The sequence below is a fragment of the Nilaparvata lugens genome, chromosome 2 (genome assembly GCF_014356525.2).
Source record: "Nilaparvata lugens isolate BPH chromosome 2, ASM1435652v1, whole genome shotgun sequence".
NCBI lineage: Eukaryota > Metazoa > Arthropoda > Insecta > Hemiptera > Delphacidae > Nilaparvata > Nilaparvata lugens.
In genome coordinates this window covers 70,123,692-70,146,249 of record NC_052505.1, presented here as the reverse complement: position 1 = coordinate 70,146,249, position 22,558 = coordinate 70,123,692, and the positions used below count along the sequence as shown (strand labels likewise).

At 34.4% G+C, this 22,558-nt stretch overlaps 1 protein-coding gene and 3 non-coding genes across 4 annotated transcripts in view; 2 read left to right on the top strand and 2 right to left on the bottom strand.

Annotated features, from left to right (window-relative positions):
• Nucleotides 1–7,889, bottom strand: part of LOC111048859 (phospholipase B1, membrane-associated) — a 45,178-nt gene extending 37,289 nt beyond the window's left edge. Inside the window, exon 1 of the mRNA XM_022334838.2 lies at nt 7,453–7,889. Coding sequence (XP_022190530.1) covers nt 7,453–7,455 — 3 coding nt within the window. The 5' untranslated portion in view covers nt 7,456–7,889. The remainder of the gene's footprint in view (nt 1–7,452) is intronic.
• An 11,137-nt stretch (nt 7,890–19,026) lies between these two features.
• Nucleotides 19,027–19,188, top strand: LOC120350141. The gene has a single exon (XR_005570655.1). It is a non-coding gene; the product is annotated as a U1 spliceosomal RNA (small nuclear RNA).
• A 1,808-nt stretch (nt 19,189–20,996) lies between these two features.
• On the bottom strand, nt 20,997–21,115 carry LOC120350127. Its single transcript, XR_005570644.1, has one exon. It is a non-coding gene; the product is annotated as a 5S ribosomal RNA (ribosomal RNA).
• A 543-nt stretch (nt 21,116–21,658) lies between these two features.
• On the top strand, nt 21,659–21,851 carry LOC120350131. The gene has a single exon (XR_005570646.1). It is a non-coding gene; the product is annotated as a U2 spliceosomal RNA (small nuclear RNA).
• The last annotated feature ends 707 nt before the right edge of the window (nt 21,852–22,558 follow it).

Here is a 22,558-nt window from a genome sequence, read left to right as displayed (position 1 = left end):
GTGTTCAGAATTGATTGATTTTCAGTAAATTATTTATTTTGCAGTTGGAGAATTATCTATATAAATACTAGTAGTTCTGTGAACAGTAGACCTCACGCAGTATTCTCATCCACAAGTACCTGATTGAAACTATAAACCTTATAGAAATACAGCAATAGACTGGCTTCTCCACACATCTGTGTAATCACTTGTCAGCTGATTTATGATGAATAATTCTATAGTCTGATTTTTACTTTCCTTGCCCTATTACCATAGGTAAGGAAAGTATTGCTTTCCGAAAAAAATTAAGGTACCTCAATTTGTAAATTTCTATAAGTTTCGAGGTCCCCTGAGACCAAAAAAGTGTTTTTTGGGTATTGGTCTGTATGTGTGTGTGTGTGTGTGTGTGTGTGTGTGTGTATGAGTTTATGTACGTCTGTGTACACGATAACTCATCTCCCAATTAACGGGATGACTTGAAATTTGGAACTTAAGGTCCTTCCCCTATAAGGATCCGACACAAACAATTTCGATCAAATGCAATTCAAGATGGCGGCTAAAATGGCGAAAATGTTGTCAAAAACAGGGTTTTTCGCAATTTTCTCAAAAATGGCTCGAACGATTTTGATCAAATTCATACCTTGAATAGTCATTGTTAAGCTTTATCAACTGCCGTGTGTGTGTATGAGTTTATGTGCGTCTGTGTACACGATAACTCATCTCCCAATTAACGGGATGACTTGAAATTTGGAACTTAAGATCCTTCCCCTATAAGGATCCGACACAAACAATTTCGATCAAATGCAATTCAAGATGGCGGCTAAAATGGCGAAAATGTTGTCAAAAACAGGTTTTTCGCAATTTTCTCAAAAATGGCTCGAACGATTTTGATCAAATTCATACCTTGAATAGTCATTGTTAAGCTTTATCAACTGCCGTGTGTGTGTATGAGTTTATGTGCGTCTGTGTACACGATAACTCATCTCCCAATTAACGGGATGACTTGAAATTTGGAACTTAAGATCCTTCCCCTATAAGGATCCGACACAAACAATTTCGATCAAATGCAATTCAAGATGGCGGCTAAAATGGCGAAAATGTTGTCAAAAACAGGGTTTTTCGCAATTTTCTCAAAAATGACTCGAACGATTTTGATCAAATTCATACCTTGAATAGTCATTGTTAAGCTTTATCAACTGCCACAAGTCCCATATCTGTAAAAATTTCAGGTGGTCTTCCCCATCCATGCAAAGTTCGATTTTAGATTCCCAATTATCAGGCTTCAGATACAATTTAAACGAAAAAAATCAAGTGGAGTAGATCGAGCATGAGAATCTCTACAATTAATGTTCAGTAACATTTTCACCTAAAATTGAAAATAAGCTTTAAATTCGAGAAAATGTGATTATTCAATTGCAAATTATTGTTGATTCTTCTAAATCATTCACTATGAAGAGATAGCAGACCTCATGTGTGTCTCCAGCGTTATTGCCCTGTCACCAGCTGGCTCAAATCTTTGAATAGTAGACTTGAGATGCGCGGGAACACTAGCGTCAGGTGATCAATTTTCATAACGGCAAGGAAAGTTGTGTGAGTGCGCCACACCAGATTTTTACTCTAATATTGGCGTATGAAGGAGGCTCCTTTTTCCTTTTATATTATCCTTGAAATGCAAAATTTCCAAAAACCTTGTATATACGTCGACGCGCAATTAAAAAAGAGACAAACCTGTCAAATTTCATGAAAATCTATTACCGCGTTTCGCCGTAAATGCGCAACATATGAACATTTAAACATTCAAACATTTAAACATTCAATCATTTAAACATTAAAACATTCAAACATTGAAACATTAGAGAAATGCCAAACCGTCGGCTTGAATCTTAGACCTCACTTCGCTCGGTCAAAAATACCGCATCGCGCCTCCTCAGGTGTGCATTCAGCTAAAGATGACATGAGATGCATTATTCAACTATTTTGTGGTACGAAGTTCGCCGGCCCAGCTAGTGCATTATATTTTTCACTTCATAATTTTATATTTTTTGATGTTATGAAAACTTGAATTCAAGTCAACTTGACCAGTGTGAACGCAGCTCAAGGTTGTCTTGCATTCACTGTTAGAAATAATGAACCATGCAAAGAAAACAGAAGTATTTCCTAACAATTTCCATTTCCCCGCATCATCTACTTTCTACCGAACTAGATAAGATTCGCAACAAAGTCTTTATTACGAAATAGATGAGTACAAGATCAACCACATTTCTTAAGGCTGTGCAAAGGCTAAAAATATCTTTCTACTGGTAACATTTTTAAAAGTTTTTCGATTTGTATACAATGAAGCTAACAAATAGATTTTTTTTACATTTTTCTATTACTTTTTGAGATAAGAGGGCATAAAATTTATATTTTTTGGGACAGGTCATTTCAAATTCGGTAAGAGATAAAAATCCATGAACTTTTGAGGATAAATTCTTCTTCATAGTATTGTTAATTGAATAAAATAAAAATTTCTTGAAAATATAAATTTTTGAGAAAGTTATTCAATATATCAAAAATGACCAGAAATAACGTTTAGTTGAGTAATTTTTTGTCATTTTTGGTAAATTGAATAACATTCTCAAAAATTGATATTCTCAGAAAATTTTTGTTTTATTCAATCAACAATACCATAAAGAATATATCCTCAAAAGTTCATGGATTTATCTCTTACCGAATATGAAATGGCCTGTCCCAATAATTTATACTCTATTCGCTCATATCGCAAAAAGTAATGATCGGAGAAAAAAAAATTCGTCCTGAGAAAACTTTTTCATTTTGATAGCTTGATTGTATACAAATCGAAAAACTTTAAAAAATTTCACCAGTAGAAAGTTTTTTCAGCCTTTGCACAGCCTTAAATAACTTAAATTAAGTTTAAATTGAGTTAGATTGATTACGAGATAAATGAACAAATTAGTTGGTCGCTTTTGTTGCTGGAGTGTGTTGTTGGACGTTGGACCGCGGTAGCAGTTCACGACCACTGGAGCAGAGCTAGAGGTCAGCTGGTCAGCTGCTGCTGTACTTCGATCTGTCGCATTCCTCGCACATCAATGCTGACAGTTTGAAGAGAATCTCACTGTCGCTGCTGCGATCTTGACCTAGAGGTCCGCCTGCCCGGTCACCTATGTCAAGTCCTATGCTAAGCTGCGCCTGCGCCTTAGTTCATCTCTTGCTCTGTCCGGTTCACCTTAGGCTTTCTCGATTCACCAGGATATTTCCTGCCGCTTCATTAGCATTGGCCACAAAAACTGCATTTCGATTTGATATCACTTCCTACATGTTGCCGTAACATTCACCTGTCAATAGAAAAGGTCGCTAACACACAGCTCAGTGTTTTGCTGAACTTGAAATCACCGAGGACGTCCTAATCAGTGTTAATAATACAGTGTTAGTGTTAGTAAGACGCGAAAATAGATGTCAATCAGTTTCTCTAATCCATTTCCCTACTCATCAAATCAGTGTTTTTATTGTAAATTGAGCGAAGATTTCAACTTTTTTCATTGGCAGAATTTTCTTATTGTAACGTGGCACACTATCATTAACTTGAGTCAAAGTCTAACTTTTGTTGTTTTCCCGCTGATTGGATGGTTATTTCAGAAGCCATCAATCTTGTGAATGAGCTTGGGTAAAAGTACGGTGTTCTATATTCTATATGTTCTAAGGGTTGGTTGAAATCCCTAATCGAAAGTAAGATATAGGTATAATAAATTAATAATACCTCAAAATCATTTTCTCATAACATGCCGAATCTATGGTAGAGCTCTGTATATGTATTTTGTATAGTTTTTTAATCATCCCTAGTGTAAGTGTAAGTAAATTGAGGCGAACAATTGAGATTCAGAGTTTAGCTAGCAATCAATTTTATGGAATACCGTGATTGATGAACGATAAATTCAAGATCCTCCCTCGATTTCATTTAGGAACATTTTGTACATTTTTCATCCTATTTCTGTTATGTTCCTTTTGATACGTAAGTGGGCGTATTTATATGCTTTCATGTATTTAACAAAGAAGTGGGATGGATCAATAATAATACGATATCATTGTTGAATAACACTATCAAATGCTAGTCTCCGTGTGGGATGTTTTTATTTTCTAAATATATAGTTTTTCCAATCGCTTTTCAAACCACGTAACTTACATAAGTGGTAATCCTTGAACACAAGACCAAAACACAATATTCTAGCAAAACTGTCTACACTTGAACATATTATAACACGCCTATTCATATTTTATTTGCGTAAATCACACATAAATTTCATTAATTAACTAATTTCCTGCTATCCACTATAGCATGGACGTCATTGATTCTAATGCATTTTTTAAATTTCTAACATCAGTGAAATTTGGACCGGTTTTTTCCTTGAGAGACTTATAACGGTTCTAATTTTCATGATCAAACCGGTATCATCAAACTATAAGCTAATGCGTTTGGTGATTCATGGTTCATCGATCGAAAGCAATTGAAAATAATTTCACAGCCCAAAAATAGATTATTGTACTGTACAGTATCTATACTGTATTACTAAAATAATGAATAGTCGGATATGTTATTTCTAATCGAGAAATATCAGTGATAGTAACGATAATGTAAACTAACTTTCAACAACTGAAAAATAAAAAGTCATGAAGACTATAGTTTACAAAAACTTTTGAAGGCATTTGCCAAAATAAATTCGGACGATATAAGAAATTTTAAACTACACAGACACAAAATTTTTAGAATGTCTTCATTAATTTAGAAACCTACTAACCATAAGAGAACAGAAACAAAACTTATACGAAACCCAGGGGTGTACAAACTCAACTGTTCAAACTGCCAAAAATACTACCTGGTACAGAGTGGTCGTTCAATTTAGACTATTATCACAATCAATGAATTATATATTGGAACTATAAATTTCAATAGCTACCCTTACCCAATATTCAAATTTAAATCTTCACTAATTGCTTTGTTTTCTTAGAAACTGGCCCATTCATAATATTTCCAATTACATGAACACTTATTGAATATTACATGTAGGTCACATCATCAGATGAAGAAGGTACGGTACTTGACTGAAAGAGTATTATGGCAACTTACCTTTTATTGTAAGTCAAATGTGCGAAGTGATTGACATTGAAACTATCAGCAGCTATGATTCATAGAATTACGGTAACTCAACTTCGACACTTCCACACAATAAGATAGCTTATATAATGATGGAATTTCCATTATCTCTAATAACTTTATGGCTATTCCACTGGCCTATAAAGCAAACATCATCACCTTCAATCATTGCAAATTAGCCTATATGACCTTATTCAATCTTCTTCCTTCCAAACTAGTAACTGTTTCCAAAGGATGAACTCTGCAAATCGCGAACCATAGAATCCCACCAGTTTAACCAAGAATTTTATAAAAATAAAAAATGCTATCCATTATTACAGTTTTTCAATGTTGTAGACATCATAATCATTCAAACCCTGAAGAAATGGAATGCCAGACTAAGCCTTCCCTTTTTTAACAAATAGGCTAATCCAAATCTTTTTAAATTAGAGGCCTACTAGTTTGATAAAAGCTGAGTATATAGGCTAGTTTTATTACTGTATTTAAAGCTCAAATAAACCAAATATAGCTCACAGTTAAATACGAGTACCGGTACCCTAATTTGCTTTGCAAAATATTTTTCCACTCGTATTTTACTCTACCTAACTCTTTTAATTGTAGAGCAAGCATTCATGCTTCAAGGCTTAGTGGATTTGAATTTTCTCACACGATAAAGCCAGATTAAGGTGCACCCATGCTTGAAATGAAGTCAAGTTCTTGATAGCTTAGGCCTATTCAAGGATATATTATATAGAGCTACAAATGTTTCATTACAGAATAATTTCAGCCATAAAATTTGTTCAGCATTTTTTTCAGCCATAAAATTTGTTATTGGGTTCTCTAGCTCTATGAGAACTCACAAAATCAATTCATTAGCTTTAGCTTTTGATGAAAAATTGTGAGATGTTTGGTCTGGGTCTAGGCCTAACCAGTCAATTCAAATAGAGAAAGAAAACTAAAGTGAACCTTTCTATAATTTGAGATCAATAAAAAGTAATTTTATTTTCAAATTATCGTCTTTAATCAACCCTTTCTAGGATACAGTAATAAAAAAATGTATAAAAATCACACTTAAAGAGACCAGGTAATTTCATAATTAAGCTGAGTACGGTAGCTTATTAGTGAGTCTATAGCTCATTATATTTTAAACCTTCATAAAAATATGGTTTTCATTTTTACTCATTTCCAAATTGATTAGATTATTTTATATTATATTAGAGCTTAGGATACGGTAAGTGAAAATCATTTTCTTTTATCAAACAATAAATTATTATTATGTTATTTCATTGTGTAATTGATTTTAGTGTAGTGTCATATGGAAAATAATTTTTATGACAGTTCTATACATATTTTTTCTCAAAAAAGTCGTTTGCTTGATAGTCCAAGTTTCTCTTCAATAAAACAACTCATTGAATTGACGCGGATGTGCTACCATTATACTTGAGTTTGAATGGATCCCAAAACACTTAGCTTTATCGAAATCTTAACTAATTCCAATCATATTCACATTTTTAGTTGTACATATCCATTCCATTGAAAATTAGTCAGAGTTTTGTTTGATCCATGAATTCTCACATTCCGAATTATTGTATAGTTCCGAGAAGTGATATGCGTAGAGGTCCAAGCTAATGCATAACATTACCGTTTATCATTATTTTCATCATTTCAATAACCTTTCAGAATTTCCCTTTCTCAACTTGAGAAGTGAGCCTATCCTTTTTTGAATTGAGTTATTAATTTTCAGATTCATCGCTTATTTTCAGTAAGGCTGACACTGGATAAAGCTGGAATCACATACAACAGTGATAGTGAAAAATAAAAATATAATTCCCATAAGTTCAAATTGGACCATTCCCACTCAGCACGACTCAATGAATAATATTAAGAATACCATTAGAACTCATGCAAATAATATTTTCACGGTTCATTGCTGTGTGCGAATCCATCTTATAACTATTATTTTAATTTAGATCTAATATGTAGTACATAGCCAATTATAGTATAGTATTATTTATTAATAATTAGATAACAGGCTATATTACTTTCATATGTACCTCCAGTAGTAGCCTACACAACAAATTATATAGTATTTTTATTACTTTTCACATCAATTTTCAATAAATAACATTTAATAGTTCCCTTTTCTGTAACGATTCCTCTTATTAATTCTTATTTCTGTACTCTCTTATTTATTTATTAGTTCTTGTTCTGATGAGCTATTAAGTGCAGTGCGCAAGATTGACTTGTGTAAAATAAATGACACTCACGTCTGGTGATATTAAACTATAATATAATGTAGCCTAAGCACAAATAACCAAAAAATCAATAGCATAATAATTTCTTACCATGATGATGATGTTGCTGATGACTTGAAAAGTGTATCCAGTAAGCGTGATATGGAGTCGATAGTCCAGCACTATTTTCGAAAACAAAGTTATTTGGCGGCCGGTTTGCTGATGGAGAAGTGGTTGGAAGACCGCTCTGCGAGTCTATAAAGTCTCAACTGCAATCTGAGGCTGAGGCAGCCAGAGCTCATCTACGAGGAGCCGGCTCACCCTGGAATCAACCACGGCTAAAAGCTCTATTCACTACAACTAATTCAAAGTACATGACCTAAGCCATTACTTATACAACGCTTCCTCTAAGAAGACTTTATATCACTTCAATATTGTTCTTCTCATTATTCACATTTGTTTACAAATTTAAAAAAATGTATTTTTTAAAGAAATGGTGGACAGTATGTGCCTCTGGATGAGATACTACTGGATGAGCGAAGACAAAAAGTCTGTAAAAAAGTATCAGCAAAGTGATAAATTTGACCACTTGGAATGCAAGCCAAGAGCCGGTTTTTGAGATAATTTATCTATCATTCAAGTTGCAGTGAATACGAGAATTTGTTGTATACCTATCGCATTCACTTTTAGTGTGTATGAGGTACAATAATATTTTTATCGAGTATCAACTTAATTTAATATTCCTGTACCTAGAGGTGGAAGCAATAAATGTATGTATATATATTTCATAATACTAACGAAAATTGAAGAAGACATTCATATAGGAAATAAAAATATTCTACTCCTCCGATTGGAACAAGCTTTAGTGAACTACATCGTTGGTGCTTCCAACTATAAATTCATATTGGAAAGTAATAAGAATAATTAAAAGTAAACTCGAATCAGTTGTAGGGGAGTTTCTACAATAACTAGGTAGCCTACTATGATAGATGGCCAAACAACCAAGTGCCAGACGGGATTCGAACCCATGACCAGATAATAGCTGTTGAACGGAGTATAATTGCCCTCCAATATTAGTGTGAAAAATGTCAAATGCACTTCAGCAATTGCTATTATCATCAGTCAAGTTGAATCAACAATCGGTATATCGTGATTTTTTTGTCAATATTACTAGAAGATCGTGTAGAAGTAGCTAACAGTATTGTTGTTAGAAAAATAACCAGGTCTTGGGACTGCAGAACAAAGTGGATAGTTGAGATAGCCTGCAAAATAGTAAATGCTGAGTTTACTAGAACCATCTGCCAGAAAAAAACTATTTTTACGTTTGTTTGAACTATCTGTATATAGTAAATTCTACTAGACTTCTGTAAGTTGCGTCAACAATCAAAATCTACTAACTCCAGAATACAATCAACTAGGGATCTTGTGAAAATAAAAAATAATACTATATTTTTTCTTTAGGGCTACTTTTTTATATAAATCTGATTACCCTTTTAAAAAGGGTACCTACTCAAATTTATATTGTTATTTATATAAATAAATAATACCGTACTGATTGTAAATGAAGCAACACCTGTTGAAACAACTATCACATTGTAATAGAGGCTGTTGAACCGTGACGTCACAGCCGATGACTAGTAGATCCCACAATCTAAAAATTGGATCAATAATTCTATGTTGAAACGATTGTTTTCAGGTTGAAATTTTAACATACTAGAACAAGATAGTTTTATTGAAGTGACAGAGAATTCTGTTTAACCCCAATAGGAATGTTTTCATCTCAACTAGAAGTTGATTATGATAGCTGGTAGTTGCACTTCCAACTATTTTTAGTTAGTTACAAAGCTCGATTTTTCTCCGTGTGAACTTCCACTGGAAAACCCATAGGCTACTACCAGTGACGGAGTCCCCCCAATGCAATGCTTCCCCCCCCCCACCACGTTGGCGGCTTTTCCCTTCATCATGAGAGCCAGCAACCTACGGCTGGGGGATCCAGTACTTCCTGAGACTGGGCGATAACGAGACCTGAAGAATTTAAAACCCAGCCTGAACCCTCAGGGACCAGAAGAGAACTAGTTCACATATATTTTTTTTAATTTCGTTCATAAGTTCAGTGAGAACAGAAGAGAACAATTGAGAACAGTTCAGAAGAGAACTAATCCACATATATTTTTTACTTTCCTTGCCCTATTACCATAGGTAAGGAAAGTATTGCTTTCCGAAAAAAATAAGGTACCCCAATTTCTAAATTTCTATACGTTTCAAGGTCCCCTGAGTCCAAAAAAGTGGTTTTTGGGTATTGGTCTGTATGTGTGTGTGTGTGTGTGTGTGTGTGTGTGTGTGTGTGTGTGTGTGTGTGTGTGTGTGTGTGTATGAGTGTATGTGCGTCTGTGTACACGATATCTCATCTCCCAATTAACGGAACGACTTGAAATTTGGAACTTGAGGTCCTTACACTATAAGGATCCGACACGAACATTCTCGATCAAATGCAATTCAAGATGGCGGCTAAAATGACGAAAATGTCGTCAAAAACAGGGGTTTTCGCGATTTTCTCGAAAACGGCTCCAACGATTTTGATTAAATTTATACCTAGGATAGTCATTGATAAGCTCTATCAACTTCCACAAGTCCCATATCAGTAAAAACTTCAGGAGCTCCGCTTCAACTATGCAAAGTTTGATTTTTGATTCCCAATTATCAGGCTTCAGATACAATTTAAACAGAAAATTTTAGGTGAAAAGGTTGAACATGAAAATCTCTACAATTAATGTTCAGTAACATTTTCACCTAAAATTGAAAATAAGCTCGAAATTCAATAAAATGTGATTATTTTAATTGCAAACTGTTGGTAACTGTTGATTCTATTAAATCATTCACTATGAAGAGATAGCAGACTTCGTTTGTCTCCAGCGTTATTGTCCTGACACCAGCTGGCTTAGATCTTTGAATTAGTAGACTTTAGATCCGCGGGAACACTAGCGTCAGGTAATCAATTATTTTAGTAACGGCAAGGAAAGTTGTGTGAGTGCGCCACACCAGATTTTTTCAATTTGGTTCATAAGTTCATTTTGGAGATATGTTTCATTATAAAAATTTGAATATTATACTAAAAAATACCAATAGGACAGGCTTCTCTCAGGGGCGGAGTTATCTTACTCCCCCTAGTTGGCGGCTTCTCCCTTCGCCATGAGAGCCAGCAATCCGCGGCTGGTGGATCAAGTACTTCCTTAGACGGGGCGAGGCCTGATCCCCGGAGACCAGCCTTATCCCTCAGTGGACTTGACTGTTCCATACGAAATTAACTCCCTCAAAATTTCCTACTAGATTAATCTAACAACACTTTTCCATGTCTTCCGAGATTCCGCTCGTATATGGTAACATTTAACATTCACTATAATATACATGAGTGTATGGTAACATTTTCTAAAAAAAAACACATTTCCTCCAATATTTTGCTCTTAAACACTGTTTAAACGAATGATAATAAAAACAAGCTTATTATGAGATTACAGAGCATTAAATTCTCTTCAGTTTGTTTTCTCTTCTCTTCTCTTATCTTATTTCTCTTATCTTATTTCTCTTCTCTTAAATTCTCTTCTCTTATGTTGATGTATGTAAATTTCACTATTTTACGCATTTTCCTACGACTGTTGCCGCTGGTTTAGTGGTGAGTGTGAATTCTCAGTTTTTCAACAATAGATGAATGACAAAGGAATTTGTAGGTAGTGATTGTTTAGAACACAACACTATTTTTGACTTCACAGCATTTTGTGACTAGTTGGAAGGGGATATCAAACGTCCCCATCCCTACCACCGGATGAGGGTGGTTTAAAAGTGGGTTTATTTTCATTTTTTGCATAGACGCTTATATACAATTGAAACGTATACTATTTTGGTGCGGTGGAATATATTTATAGGATTCGAGTCAGCTCTACAATCTTATGTATCACCTGACGGACGTAATATTTGCTCAAGAATTTTTGCTATAGACAACCGCACGAAAATAGTGTAATATTTGGAATATTTGGAAATTGGAACGGCTGAGTACCTCCTCACAATAAACACCCCCCCCCACACCAATGGATACTACGAATAGTCGGTTTTATTATAAAAATAATAATTAATGACAATTTATAATCAGTTATGGACGAAGTATTTGACAACGTTGTACACGTCCAATTTCCATCGGACTAGTTACGTGCGTTTGACATAGCACTTTATTATTCAACTGAATTTTAGCAAAAGCTAGAACTAATAACAATATTAAACCGCAATAAAATAGTCCGATGGAAATTTGAAAACATGAGTTACTCCGTAAAGGAGTAACTGCCCACTACTGCACCGTATCATACTAGGACCGGTATAGGAACGTGACCGACACGTAACTGCTAATGCCCACTGCTACTTATCGACAACGTTACATACACGTTATAAACGGGTTATATCCGTGTTTGTAACGGGTATACAACGCGTATGATGACCGTGCATGCACCTTCCACTTCTGCTACACATAGCACATACGCGCATACGCTATACTAGTTAAAGGTTACAGCTGGGTCTAAAACGCGGTACATACGCGGCTTTACACCGGTTGTAGAACGGAACAGAACGGAACGGAACGTAACCAGCAAAATATTCTCTCCGAGAAATTGTACGGTGACCGATCATGGCACGTTCCTATATGGTACGGTTAGGCCTCTTTCACACGATAGGAGACGTGCAACTTGAACACTGAACAGTGTTCTCGTTTTTTTGTCGAAGTACATTGAGTCAAATCGTGTCTTTCACATGGTGACTCCTATCCAGGAACCTCGTTTTGTCACGTCTTTTCCCCTCGAGGCAAGCAGAGGCAAGATCTAACAACTGTGCCGACGTTTCCACAAAGTATGACTCATCACTTTTTTCTCAAAGTCTAACTTCCTTAAAAATATAGATAGAAGATTTCTGATTTCGGATTTGGATTCAGCGACCCCAAATTCTTTAAAGCGTAAGTCCCGTTTTCGAAAATATCCGAAAACAAGGAAGTTATGGCTGTTTTTAATAAAGCTTTCTATTATCATATAATTATACGGTAAAAACGAACAGTTACTGTACTATACAGTACGTAAGTACTCTAGCTATTATAATACAACTTACACTGTATTCGTGTAGGAAATTTGGTAGGTTATTTATCTTGATTTCTGAAAATACCCCAAAATAAGGAAGTAAGATAACTTTGAAAAACCAAAGTTTTCCTGCCGATTGAAGAAACATTAAAAATTAGTCTAAGACATATTATGTCTTAGAATAAAAACGTGTAACAAATATCAGATCACTATTCAAGCTATCAAGCTTTTCATAAATTTCATAAGTTTGTGTCGACGGTATATGACATAAAAGGCAAATGCTCGCGCTTGGTCCATAGTTCTACGACTGAGGAATGAGGATTTAGGTCAGCAACTAAAATCGACAAGCCATGATTGTCAATCTTACTCATGATACAAAGCTTTGTACTATGATACATGGTTTTCATTCCGTATCATTCTTTAATAAAAATAAAACAAGATTCTGGTTTCAAAAGCATCAAAGTCGCCAGGCTGGTCTGAGCTATTCATGACTTTTTTTCAGTATGCATTATCAACTCAGCAGTTCTAATACACAGACATCACTACTTGGAATGCCATGACATTTTCTATTCTCTCAATTCCTATTATTACCATAGATCGATTCAGATCAGCACAATGTTTATACTGTATGTTCATAATAGATTTTTCTGATTGTAAAAAGAAATAGTCAATAATTGCTGGGAATTTAAAGTGATATTCAACGATTTGAACCTGATAAATTGGATTGTTGAATGACAATTGAAATTCAGTGAATTTTACTGTACAACATTCCTTTTCCTCCTATTTTATGGGTGATGAGTGGAGATGATTTATGATTTCATATTTGGATTCATCTTTTCATAGTTCAATATTTTTTTGGAAAACTAGAATTTTTAAAAATTAAAAATGTTTATGTATAAACTTCTCAGGTGTTCAAAAACTTCTTAAAACCTTTGCCTGTCCCTTTGTGAGGCAGGAGTATTATTATCTTAGTATGTACTATATAATCATATGATAATGGAAAGCTATATTAAAAACAGCTATAACTCCCTTGTTTTCGGGTATTTTTGAAAATGGGACATACGCTTTAAAGAATTTGAGGTCGCTGAATCCAAATCCGAAATCAAAAATCTTCTATCTATATTTTTTAAGGAAGTTAGACTTTGAGAAAAAGTGATGAGTCATAGGTTTGAGCAAACGTCGGCATAGTTGTTGGATCTGTCGGCTTATTCGTAAGATCCCCATGTGAAAGTACAGGAGAGCTGCAAAATATGAAATATGATCTTCCGTAATATGATATTCCAGGAGCGAGGTCTCTGCCGTGTGAAACTGGCCTTACGGACCGGTCTAGTGGGCATTGCCAGGCATACATTGCCAGGCATACACGTGAACCATTCTTTGTTGCATGTGCCGTTACTATACAGAGTGATTCTTAATCAATTATGGGAAAATAATTTAATACATGATAGTAGAGGTAAAAATAAGAAAAAGTTCTGATAAACATATATCCATAAACGCTTCATTAACGAGCTATACAGGGTGAAAGATTTCGCTCGGAATTCACTTCCTCTGGTGAAATACACCGATGCTGAATTGTTTGGGGACTAGTTTTTGAAAAACTTATGCTGGATTCATATGGAAAAATATCTGAAAAATTGAATGAAACTAGTCTGGAAGCTGTAGTGTGAGTAGTTTTTGAAGAAAAAGTTGAAAGATGCAAAAAATCTAAGTAGGAAAACACAGACTTCTATGTTTGATGCCCAATAACTTTCTTTAATGACCAGTAAACAAATAATTTTTCGTAATAAAAATTGTAGAGAATTTAATTCTGGAAAGAATTATGTAAGCTGTGTAGACTAAATTTAAATAAAAGTTGAATAAAATGTATTTTTATGTAGTACATTACACCACAAAAATTTGCTGTTTTATGAGGAGAGAACTAATAATAACTTGCTCATAGGTTGTAGCTGCTATGATTGCAAAAATAAAACATGGATTTAAATAGCAGCTGTTGCAAAGCAGCTGATTTATTTTGTTTTAAATAAGAAAATATTAAAAGGAAAATTATCAGATATTTTCAGAAATATTTTAGCTCACTGTTGAACAAAACAACAAACTGTAAGTTAGGCCTACTGTAACCGCGCTGTGTTTTTTGTTTCATCTATTAACCAGTTTTTTGTAACCATTTCACTTTGCTTCTGTGTTAAGTGTTAACTTTTTAAAAAAATGGCAGGTAATTTTAGACATTATTCATACTCCGAATCAGCTGACATGCATTTAATGTATGGAATGGGACACTGTAATAGTACTGAAGCAAGACGTTTGTATCAAGAGTACTTTCCTAACCGAGTATGTCCAAGATCAAGGTTTTTTGTCACTATTCATCAACATCTGTCTGAAACAGGCTCTTTGATAGACAAAGAGCACATTTTATGCAGGCAGACCCCGATCTACTATGACTGTTGAGTTAGAAGAACAAGTTCTTAATGAAATTTATGAACATTTAGAGAAGAGCACGAGAGAATTGTCAGTGCAGTTTTAATGTCAATCAATCTATTATTTGGAGGATACTAAAAAAGCAACAATTACATCCATACCACCTCCAGGAAGTTCGTACTCTATTGCCACGAGACTGTATTCCCCGTGCTGGTATTTGCCGATGGTTTTTAGAAAAACTTGTTAACTCAAACTTTCTAACAACAGTTTTATTTACCGACGAGGCACACTTTACAAGAACAGCTATCGTTAACGTCCACAACCAACATATGTGGGCAGATGAGAATCCTCATGCCATCAATCCTAATCGTCCACAACATCAGTTTTCAGTAAACATTTGGGCAGGAATCATAGGAGATCATCTACTTCTGTTCAAGCTTCCTCCCAGGCTTAATGACATAATCTACTTGAACTTTTGAGAGAAGAGCTATTTATCTTACTTGAAGATGTACCTCTTCAGTTGCGCCAAAACATTTTGGTTAATGCATGATGGAGCTCCAACACACTTCAGTATTGCTGATCGTGAACACCTGAATCACAGCTTTCCAAATCAATGGATAGGCCGAGGTGGGCCAGTACCACGGCCAGCTAGGTCACCAGACTTAAATCCTTTGGATTTTTATCTTTGGGGACACTTGAAAACCTTAGTATACAATACTCCGATTGATACCATTGAAGAACTCCGAACAAGGATTTTGAACGGAATAGAAATGATAAAGCAGACTCGTGGAATATTTGAACGGGTCCGACAATCAATGAGAAGACGTCTGAACATATGCATTCAGAACAACGGAGGTCACTTTGAACATCATCTTTAGTCTTTTGGTATATAAGTTTAATGTCATTCAGATATGCTACTTTCATATAAGAATCAAACTTTTCATAAAAAAACCGAATATTTTATTTGCAATCAGCTACAAACTATGAGTTATAAGTTCTCTCCACATAAAACAGCAAATTTTTGTGGTGTTATGTACTACATAAGAATACATTTTATTCAACTTTTATTTAAATTTAGTTTACACAGCTTACATAATTCTTTTCAAAATTAAATTCTTTACAATTTTTATTGCTAAAATTATTTGTTTACTTTCCATTAAAGAAAGTTATTGGGCATCAAACTCACAGAAGTCTGTGTTATCCTACTTAGATTTTTTGCATATTTAAACTTTTTTCTCAAAAACTACTCACACTACAGCTTCCAGACTAGTTTTATTCAAATTTTCAGATATTTTTGCATATATATGAATGCAGCATAAGTTCTTTAAAAACTAGTCCCCAAACAATTCAGCATTGGTGTATTCCACCAGAGGAACTGAGTTCCGGGCGAAATCTTTCACCTTGTATAGCTCGTTAATGAAGCGTTTATTGATTTATGTTTATGAGAACTTTTTTTCTTATTTCTACCTCTACTATCACGTATTAATAGTATATTTCGCACCTAGAGCAGAAAATGAGATTTTTCCGGCTCGAAATCGGTTTTCAAGTCCGAGGCCGTAGGCCGAGGACTAGAAATATTGAGAGCCGGAGAAACATTTTTGCCCGTGGTGCGAACGATATTTTTCGCCACACTACAGGTATTGCTGACAAAATAAATAAAGAATACTCTTGTTATCGTACCTATCTCTTGACTTATTAACTACAGACTTCCAAGCGGCTGGAAAGAAAACACTTTCTGGCCTAGGCCGGAAAAGAACCTTTTTACTTTCCTTGCCCTACTACCATAGGTAAGGAAAGTATTGCTTTCCAAAAAAAATTAAGGTACCCCAATTTCAAGTTTTCTATACGTTTCAAGGTCCCCTGAGTCCAAAAACATGATTTTTGGGTATTGGTCTGTGTGTGTGTGTGGTGTGTGTGTGTGTGTGTGTGGTGTGTGTGTGTGTGTGTGTGTGTGTATGTGTGTGTGTGTGTATGTGTGTATGTCTGTGAACACGATAACTCCATTCCTAATTAACCGATTGACTTGAAATTTTAAACTTAAGGTCCTTATACCATGAGGACCCGACAATAAGAAATTCAATAAAATTCAATTCAAGATGGCGGATAATTACTAAAAAAACATGTTTTCACGGTTTTCTCGAAAACGGCTCTAACGATTTTCTTCAAATTTATACCATGGATAGCTATTTATAAGCCCTATCAACTGAAATGAGTCTCATTTCAGGGAAAATTTCAGGAGCTCCGTAATATTCTTGAGAAAAATGACAGTTACTAAAAAACCATGTTTTTCACGATTTTCTCAAAAACGGCTCTAACGATTTTTTTCAAATCCATACCCTGTATAGTTATTTATTAGCTCTATCAACTGACATGAGTCTTTTTCCTGGGGTACTAATGGGGGGTCCACCCAATCCTTGAGAAATGGACTTTGTAACCTCCTTCTCGTGCATGAGGTAGGTAGGAACACGGGTTTTACTTTTTCTTCTTCCATATACCGTGGGTAGGTAGAGCAGTTTATAAAAAGAACACAGTCATAGTCAAGATATTTCATCTGTGGAACAGCTGTTTTGACGAATTTCAAAAAAAAACATCGAATTTCACAATATTTAAATAAAGGAAAAAGTACTCTGAAAACAATTGTATATACACATAATATACTGTAGTCTGATCGTAGTTGCGAACATGTTGCCGTCAATCGTCATTATGTTTTTCTCCTAAATTATTCTCGTTTGATATTGAGGCTTAGGTTTATTTAGCGAACTATATTGGAAATTTTAAGGTAGGGTTATAAAAAGGGCACTATATTCCGTGGATGTTTTTTTTACAAGAGAAATATTTGATCAAAATAAGGGGAAAGGTTTTTAAGCGAAAATAGATGTAACATTTTAAATAGTTCAATGAGCAAGGAAAGTTGTGTGAGTGTACCACACCAGATTTTTTTTGGAAAGCAATACTTTCCTTACCTATGGTAGTAGGGCAAGGAAAGTAAAAAAACTCCAGCTCGTTTGAATTTTTGGCGGCATATTGAGATATTGTTGTAGCTACCATCTACCGGCGAACGATAGAACTTGAAGGATTGAGAAATCAACGGTTTTGAAAACGTCATTATTTGCTATCTATTTATTATACACTTGTTTCTCATCAAATCTATGTATCTATTTTTGTGATGAAATGTAGGGGACATTATCTGGCATGCGATATAAATTCTTTTATAGCATCATATTCTAATAATGAAGTATTTTGTCCTTCTAATATAACTAATAATATAACTTATTACATGTTCAAAATTTGAAAAAATAAATAAATAGAATTCGATAAAATTCGAAGTTTAAAAGAAACGATCTCCCCGCCAAAAGTCCCAAATTTGAAGTTTCAGATTTTCTATCTCTTCAACAGTGCATTCTAGCTCAGAAGTGTAGGAGTATTTCATTTTTCAGCGTTCCAAGGCGGTCTTATTTCATACATCACAAGTTAAAAATTTGGAACTTTGATAATTACATAATTTTTTCCAAGTCCCAAATGTCATGTCTCAGATTTTTTATCTCTTCAACCTTGCATCCTAGCTCAAAAGTGTAAAGAGCTTCTATTTCTCAGCGTCCTCCACCGATCCTATTGCATATAGTTATCATCATACTCTAAATCCAATTTGTATGTGTGTTTGTGGTGAATAGGCGGGCGTGTGTGAGAGTAGCGAGTTCTACTGTTCTCCGAACTACTAGTGTTAATAAGTTACATTTCACCTTAGCATTACACCCAATCTATTTCAATGTCCAATAGATTAATATCAGTAAGTTGAAAGCTGCAATATAAAAACTACTTCCTATGAGAATCAGTATTAAGAAAAAACTCCAGCTCGTTTGAATTTTTGGCGGCATATTGAGATATTGTTGTAGCTACCATCTACCGGCGAATGGTAGAACTTGAAGGATTGAGAAGTCAACGATTTTAAAAACGTCATTATTTGCTATCTATTTATTATACACTTGTTTCTCATCAAATCTATGTATCTATTTTTGTGATGAAATGTAGGGGACATTATCTGGCATGCGATATAAATTCTTTTATAGCATCATATTCTAATAATGAAGTATTTTGTCCGCACCTCTCGCCAGAGAAATGTGTGAACTTTTGTAGTGGAACCAAGGGTGTAGATTAGGAACTCATACTTACCTGGCGTGGGGGTTACCGTGATCAAGAAGGCGGTTCCCCCAGGGCGAGGCCTTGTCATTGCACTGCGACTTGGTTGACCCCTGCGAATGCCCCAAATGTGGGCATCTCGGGCGCATAATTTTTGGTAGTCGGGACTGCGTTCGCGCTGTCCCGGTCCTAATCTAATAACTTATTACTTTCGGCCTTTATATTGTCAGTGATAAATTTCAGCTGTGTTGAATATTGATGAATTGAATTCTCCATATTCAATAAGAAAATTAATATTCATTTATTATATAAATGGTGTTTGTAAAATAATAAGATGTGCTGGATCTCCCCACAACATAGAAACACAGTGCAAATAATAAATAATTGCCAAGAGCTCTTACAGTAGGATTCATACTCACTCGGCCGGGCTGAGTGGAAATTACAATCAGGGGCCTGTTTCATGAAAGTTACAAGTCCTGTAATACAGGAAAAATCACCATACCAATATAACATGCTCAATGTAGCCGATAAAATCAGCTGTTCCTGTATTACAGGACTTCTAAGTTTTTATGAAACAGGGTCCAGGAGTAGGATTGTAATTAAAACACTTTATGCTATTAAATTTATACTTATAGAATTATTATATTATTTTTCACTGTTGTTTGGGAATCCAGCTTTATGTTTTAATTTATCTACAGACTGAAAAATGAAGTTTTCAAACATCATCTTATTGCATTTTATTTATCATCTTCAAAAAATGACTGATGAGCTGGGGGTTTATTCATAACATTTATTTGTACATGTAAATGTATTTATGTTTTAACATTGATTTATACACTATCATAGTTGGGCTTGTAACTTATATTTTATGTTATAAAAATAGTAGTGCATGTCTAGTGTATTTTTAAATACGGTACCTCAATGATCAATATATTGCTGTTAAATACAAAAATCATACAAAATCAATCAATCATTTTATTGAGTAAAATGCATTACAAAATTGGTCCTGCTAAACCTAAAAGATTTTATAGCAGTTGCCTACAAATAATAAAATTCATAAATAGAATGAATGCCAACTTTAACAATAATCTAAGGAAAATAAATTCATGAAACTAGGAGTTTGGGAATTTAAAAAGGAGTATGAGGTATTTAATGAACTAAGGATGATTAATAGATAGGGTTAATGGAAAATTAGAAAAAATGGAAAACTCAAAAACTTCAAATCATAAAACTAAATTAAATTTAAAATAAAATAAACTTGATACTCTACAGTAAGTGAACATCAAAAGATATTAATCTTATTTAGAATTAAGGATAATACTAAACAAAAAATACAATAAGTGATCGGGAGTCTCACACATTAATTATCCATCCATATAGTATATGAAAATTATATGATATATCAATATATATTATGAAAAATTAGTCACTCTAAGGCGGCGGTGTTTCACAGATACTAAAATTAATTTTACCAGCAAACTAATATTTATATAATAATTAAAATAAAAAAAAGCAAAAAATTAATGATTTTTCTCTATCTAGTGTAGACTAAAGTATTGAAGCAGTAGTGTCACAAATGAAATCATTCACAATGATAAGTTGGAAAATATCTTCCTTGGAGTATTCTCGGATGATGATAGGAAGCAAATTAAAACAGTTTTGGAATAGTGTATTTCAATGATCTTTTTCCGTACAAATTATTATATCTAGGAATTGAATATACACTGAATGCTCTAAGATTATATTGAGGTATAGGTGCAAATTGTCGGTAAGAATAAAGAATAATTATTTCTGTACATTAATGCTAACTTATATAGATAGAATTTTTTTGGAGCGTGTGAAAAAATCGTTGAACGGATTGTTTATCAGGAATTGTAAAATTTAATCGGTTAAGCATAATAATTTATCAAATTATAATAATTCTAATACAGTACCTAAGTTTGGGTTGAGCTGTTGACTATAATGTAAAATTATCAAGGATGAATGCAAAAAAAGTGCCAACAGCACGTGGTGTTCCCAAGCGGTCACCCATCCAAGTACTGACCACGCCCGACGTTGCTTAACTTCGGTGATCGGACGAGAACCGGTGTATTCAACGTGGTATGGCCGTTGGCGACAGAATTTGCTTCTTAAAAGTTATATAAAGTCAACAGGTGCTGCACATGTGATTCCAAATAAAGTTCTCATTTTTGTTTTTCAATGATCTACTATTTTAAGAATTTCAAGCTACATATTATATAATGTCCCATTTGTAATTTATTGACTGATAGAGATAACAATCATTATGAATTTTGTAGGTTAGAGGACAAGATCAATAATAGCAGTATCATGAAAGAATGAACTGTTCAGCTCCTGAGACTATACTAGCACATCCTAGCAGGCATTTTGAGAACCAGCACAACAGTTGCTTGCATTTCAGTCAAAAAATTCTAGTGTCATATATTATTCTGATTATCTATTGTAATATTGCAATTATGCACGATCTAATCAATGAAGTTGATGATTTTCCAATTTTTGAAAGGTATGTAAGTATTCCCACACTAATATAACAATATTTCATCCTGGAATGGTTGATCAAAGTTGAGGATTTTTGTAAACTCTCGCCAGAGTTTTGTGTGAAGTTTGATATAGTAGCTCATGATTCTCAAATGTCCGTTATCGCTTCTCGGCCTGTTGGCTAAGATCAAAGTGTAGTATCTGTTCTTATCAGCTTAATATCTGATACGCCGCACATTGTGTGGCCAGTATATTAAACTGATTTTTGGAAATAGATGGAGTGTTAGGGGCTTGCTCCACCTCCATCACGGGTCGACCTGGCATTGCAGTACAGTCGGGACCGGCCCACCTAATCTCAATAACCTAAGATTCTATTTTCCAAATCGAATTCAAATTTGAAAATAGTGAACTCATCATAATTATGAATATGTGATGTACATTTATTTTCCTACAGTTACATTGAAATTGAAAAGTGACCATTGCTGCACTGATGACAGAACGCAAAGAATCACTTTTCCGCTCTAGTGCGGGAAAAATTTTTCTGCACTCCAGATTTGCAACATGGCAACGCAAAATACTTAGTAGGTTATATGGAGCAACAGTGCAGCAAAATCAAAATGAAGTTGGTAACAGTGACTGCTGTGGCTGCTATAGTGAGCAGAGGTGCAACCAAGCACAACGCGCTAATTATTATTCATTATATATTATAACCAAGGACAAAGAGGACTTTAGGATTTTAGGATTAAGGTTTTTATCGATAATAAAATTACACAGAAAAACATTTGATGCATTTCAGGCAATTTTACCCATAATTACCCACTTTTCATATTCAATGGTAACTGTAGGAAAAACTTAATGTGAAATACGTGCGCAAAGTTCTTCTGCTGCACTCAAGAAACCATTCCGCCCTCGCCTACGGCTCGGGCGTAAACGTTTCTTTCGGTGCAGCAAACTGTCACTTTGCGCACTAGTTGCACAAATAACTATTTTTACATCATGTGGCTTAGTGGCTATTTATAGATACTTTCACTATATACATAATAATCAATGCTTATTTAATG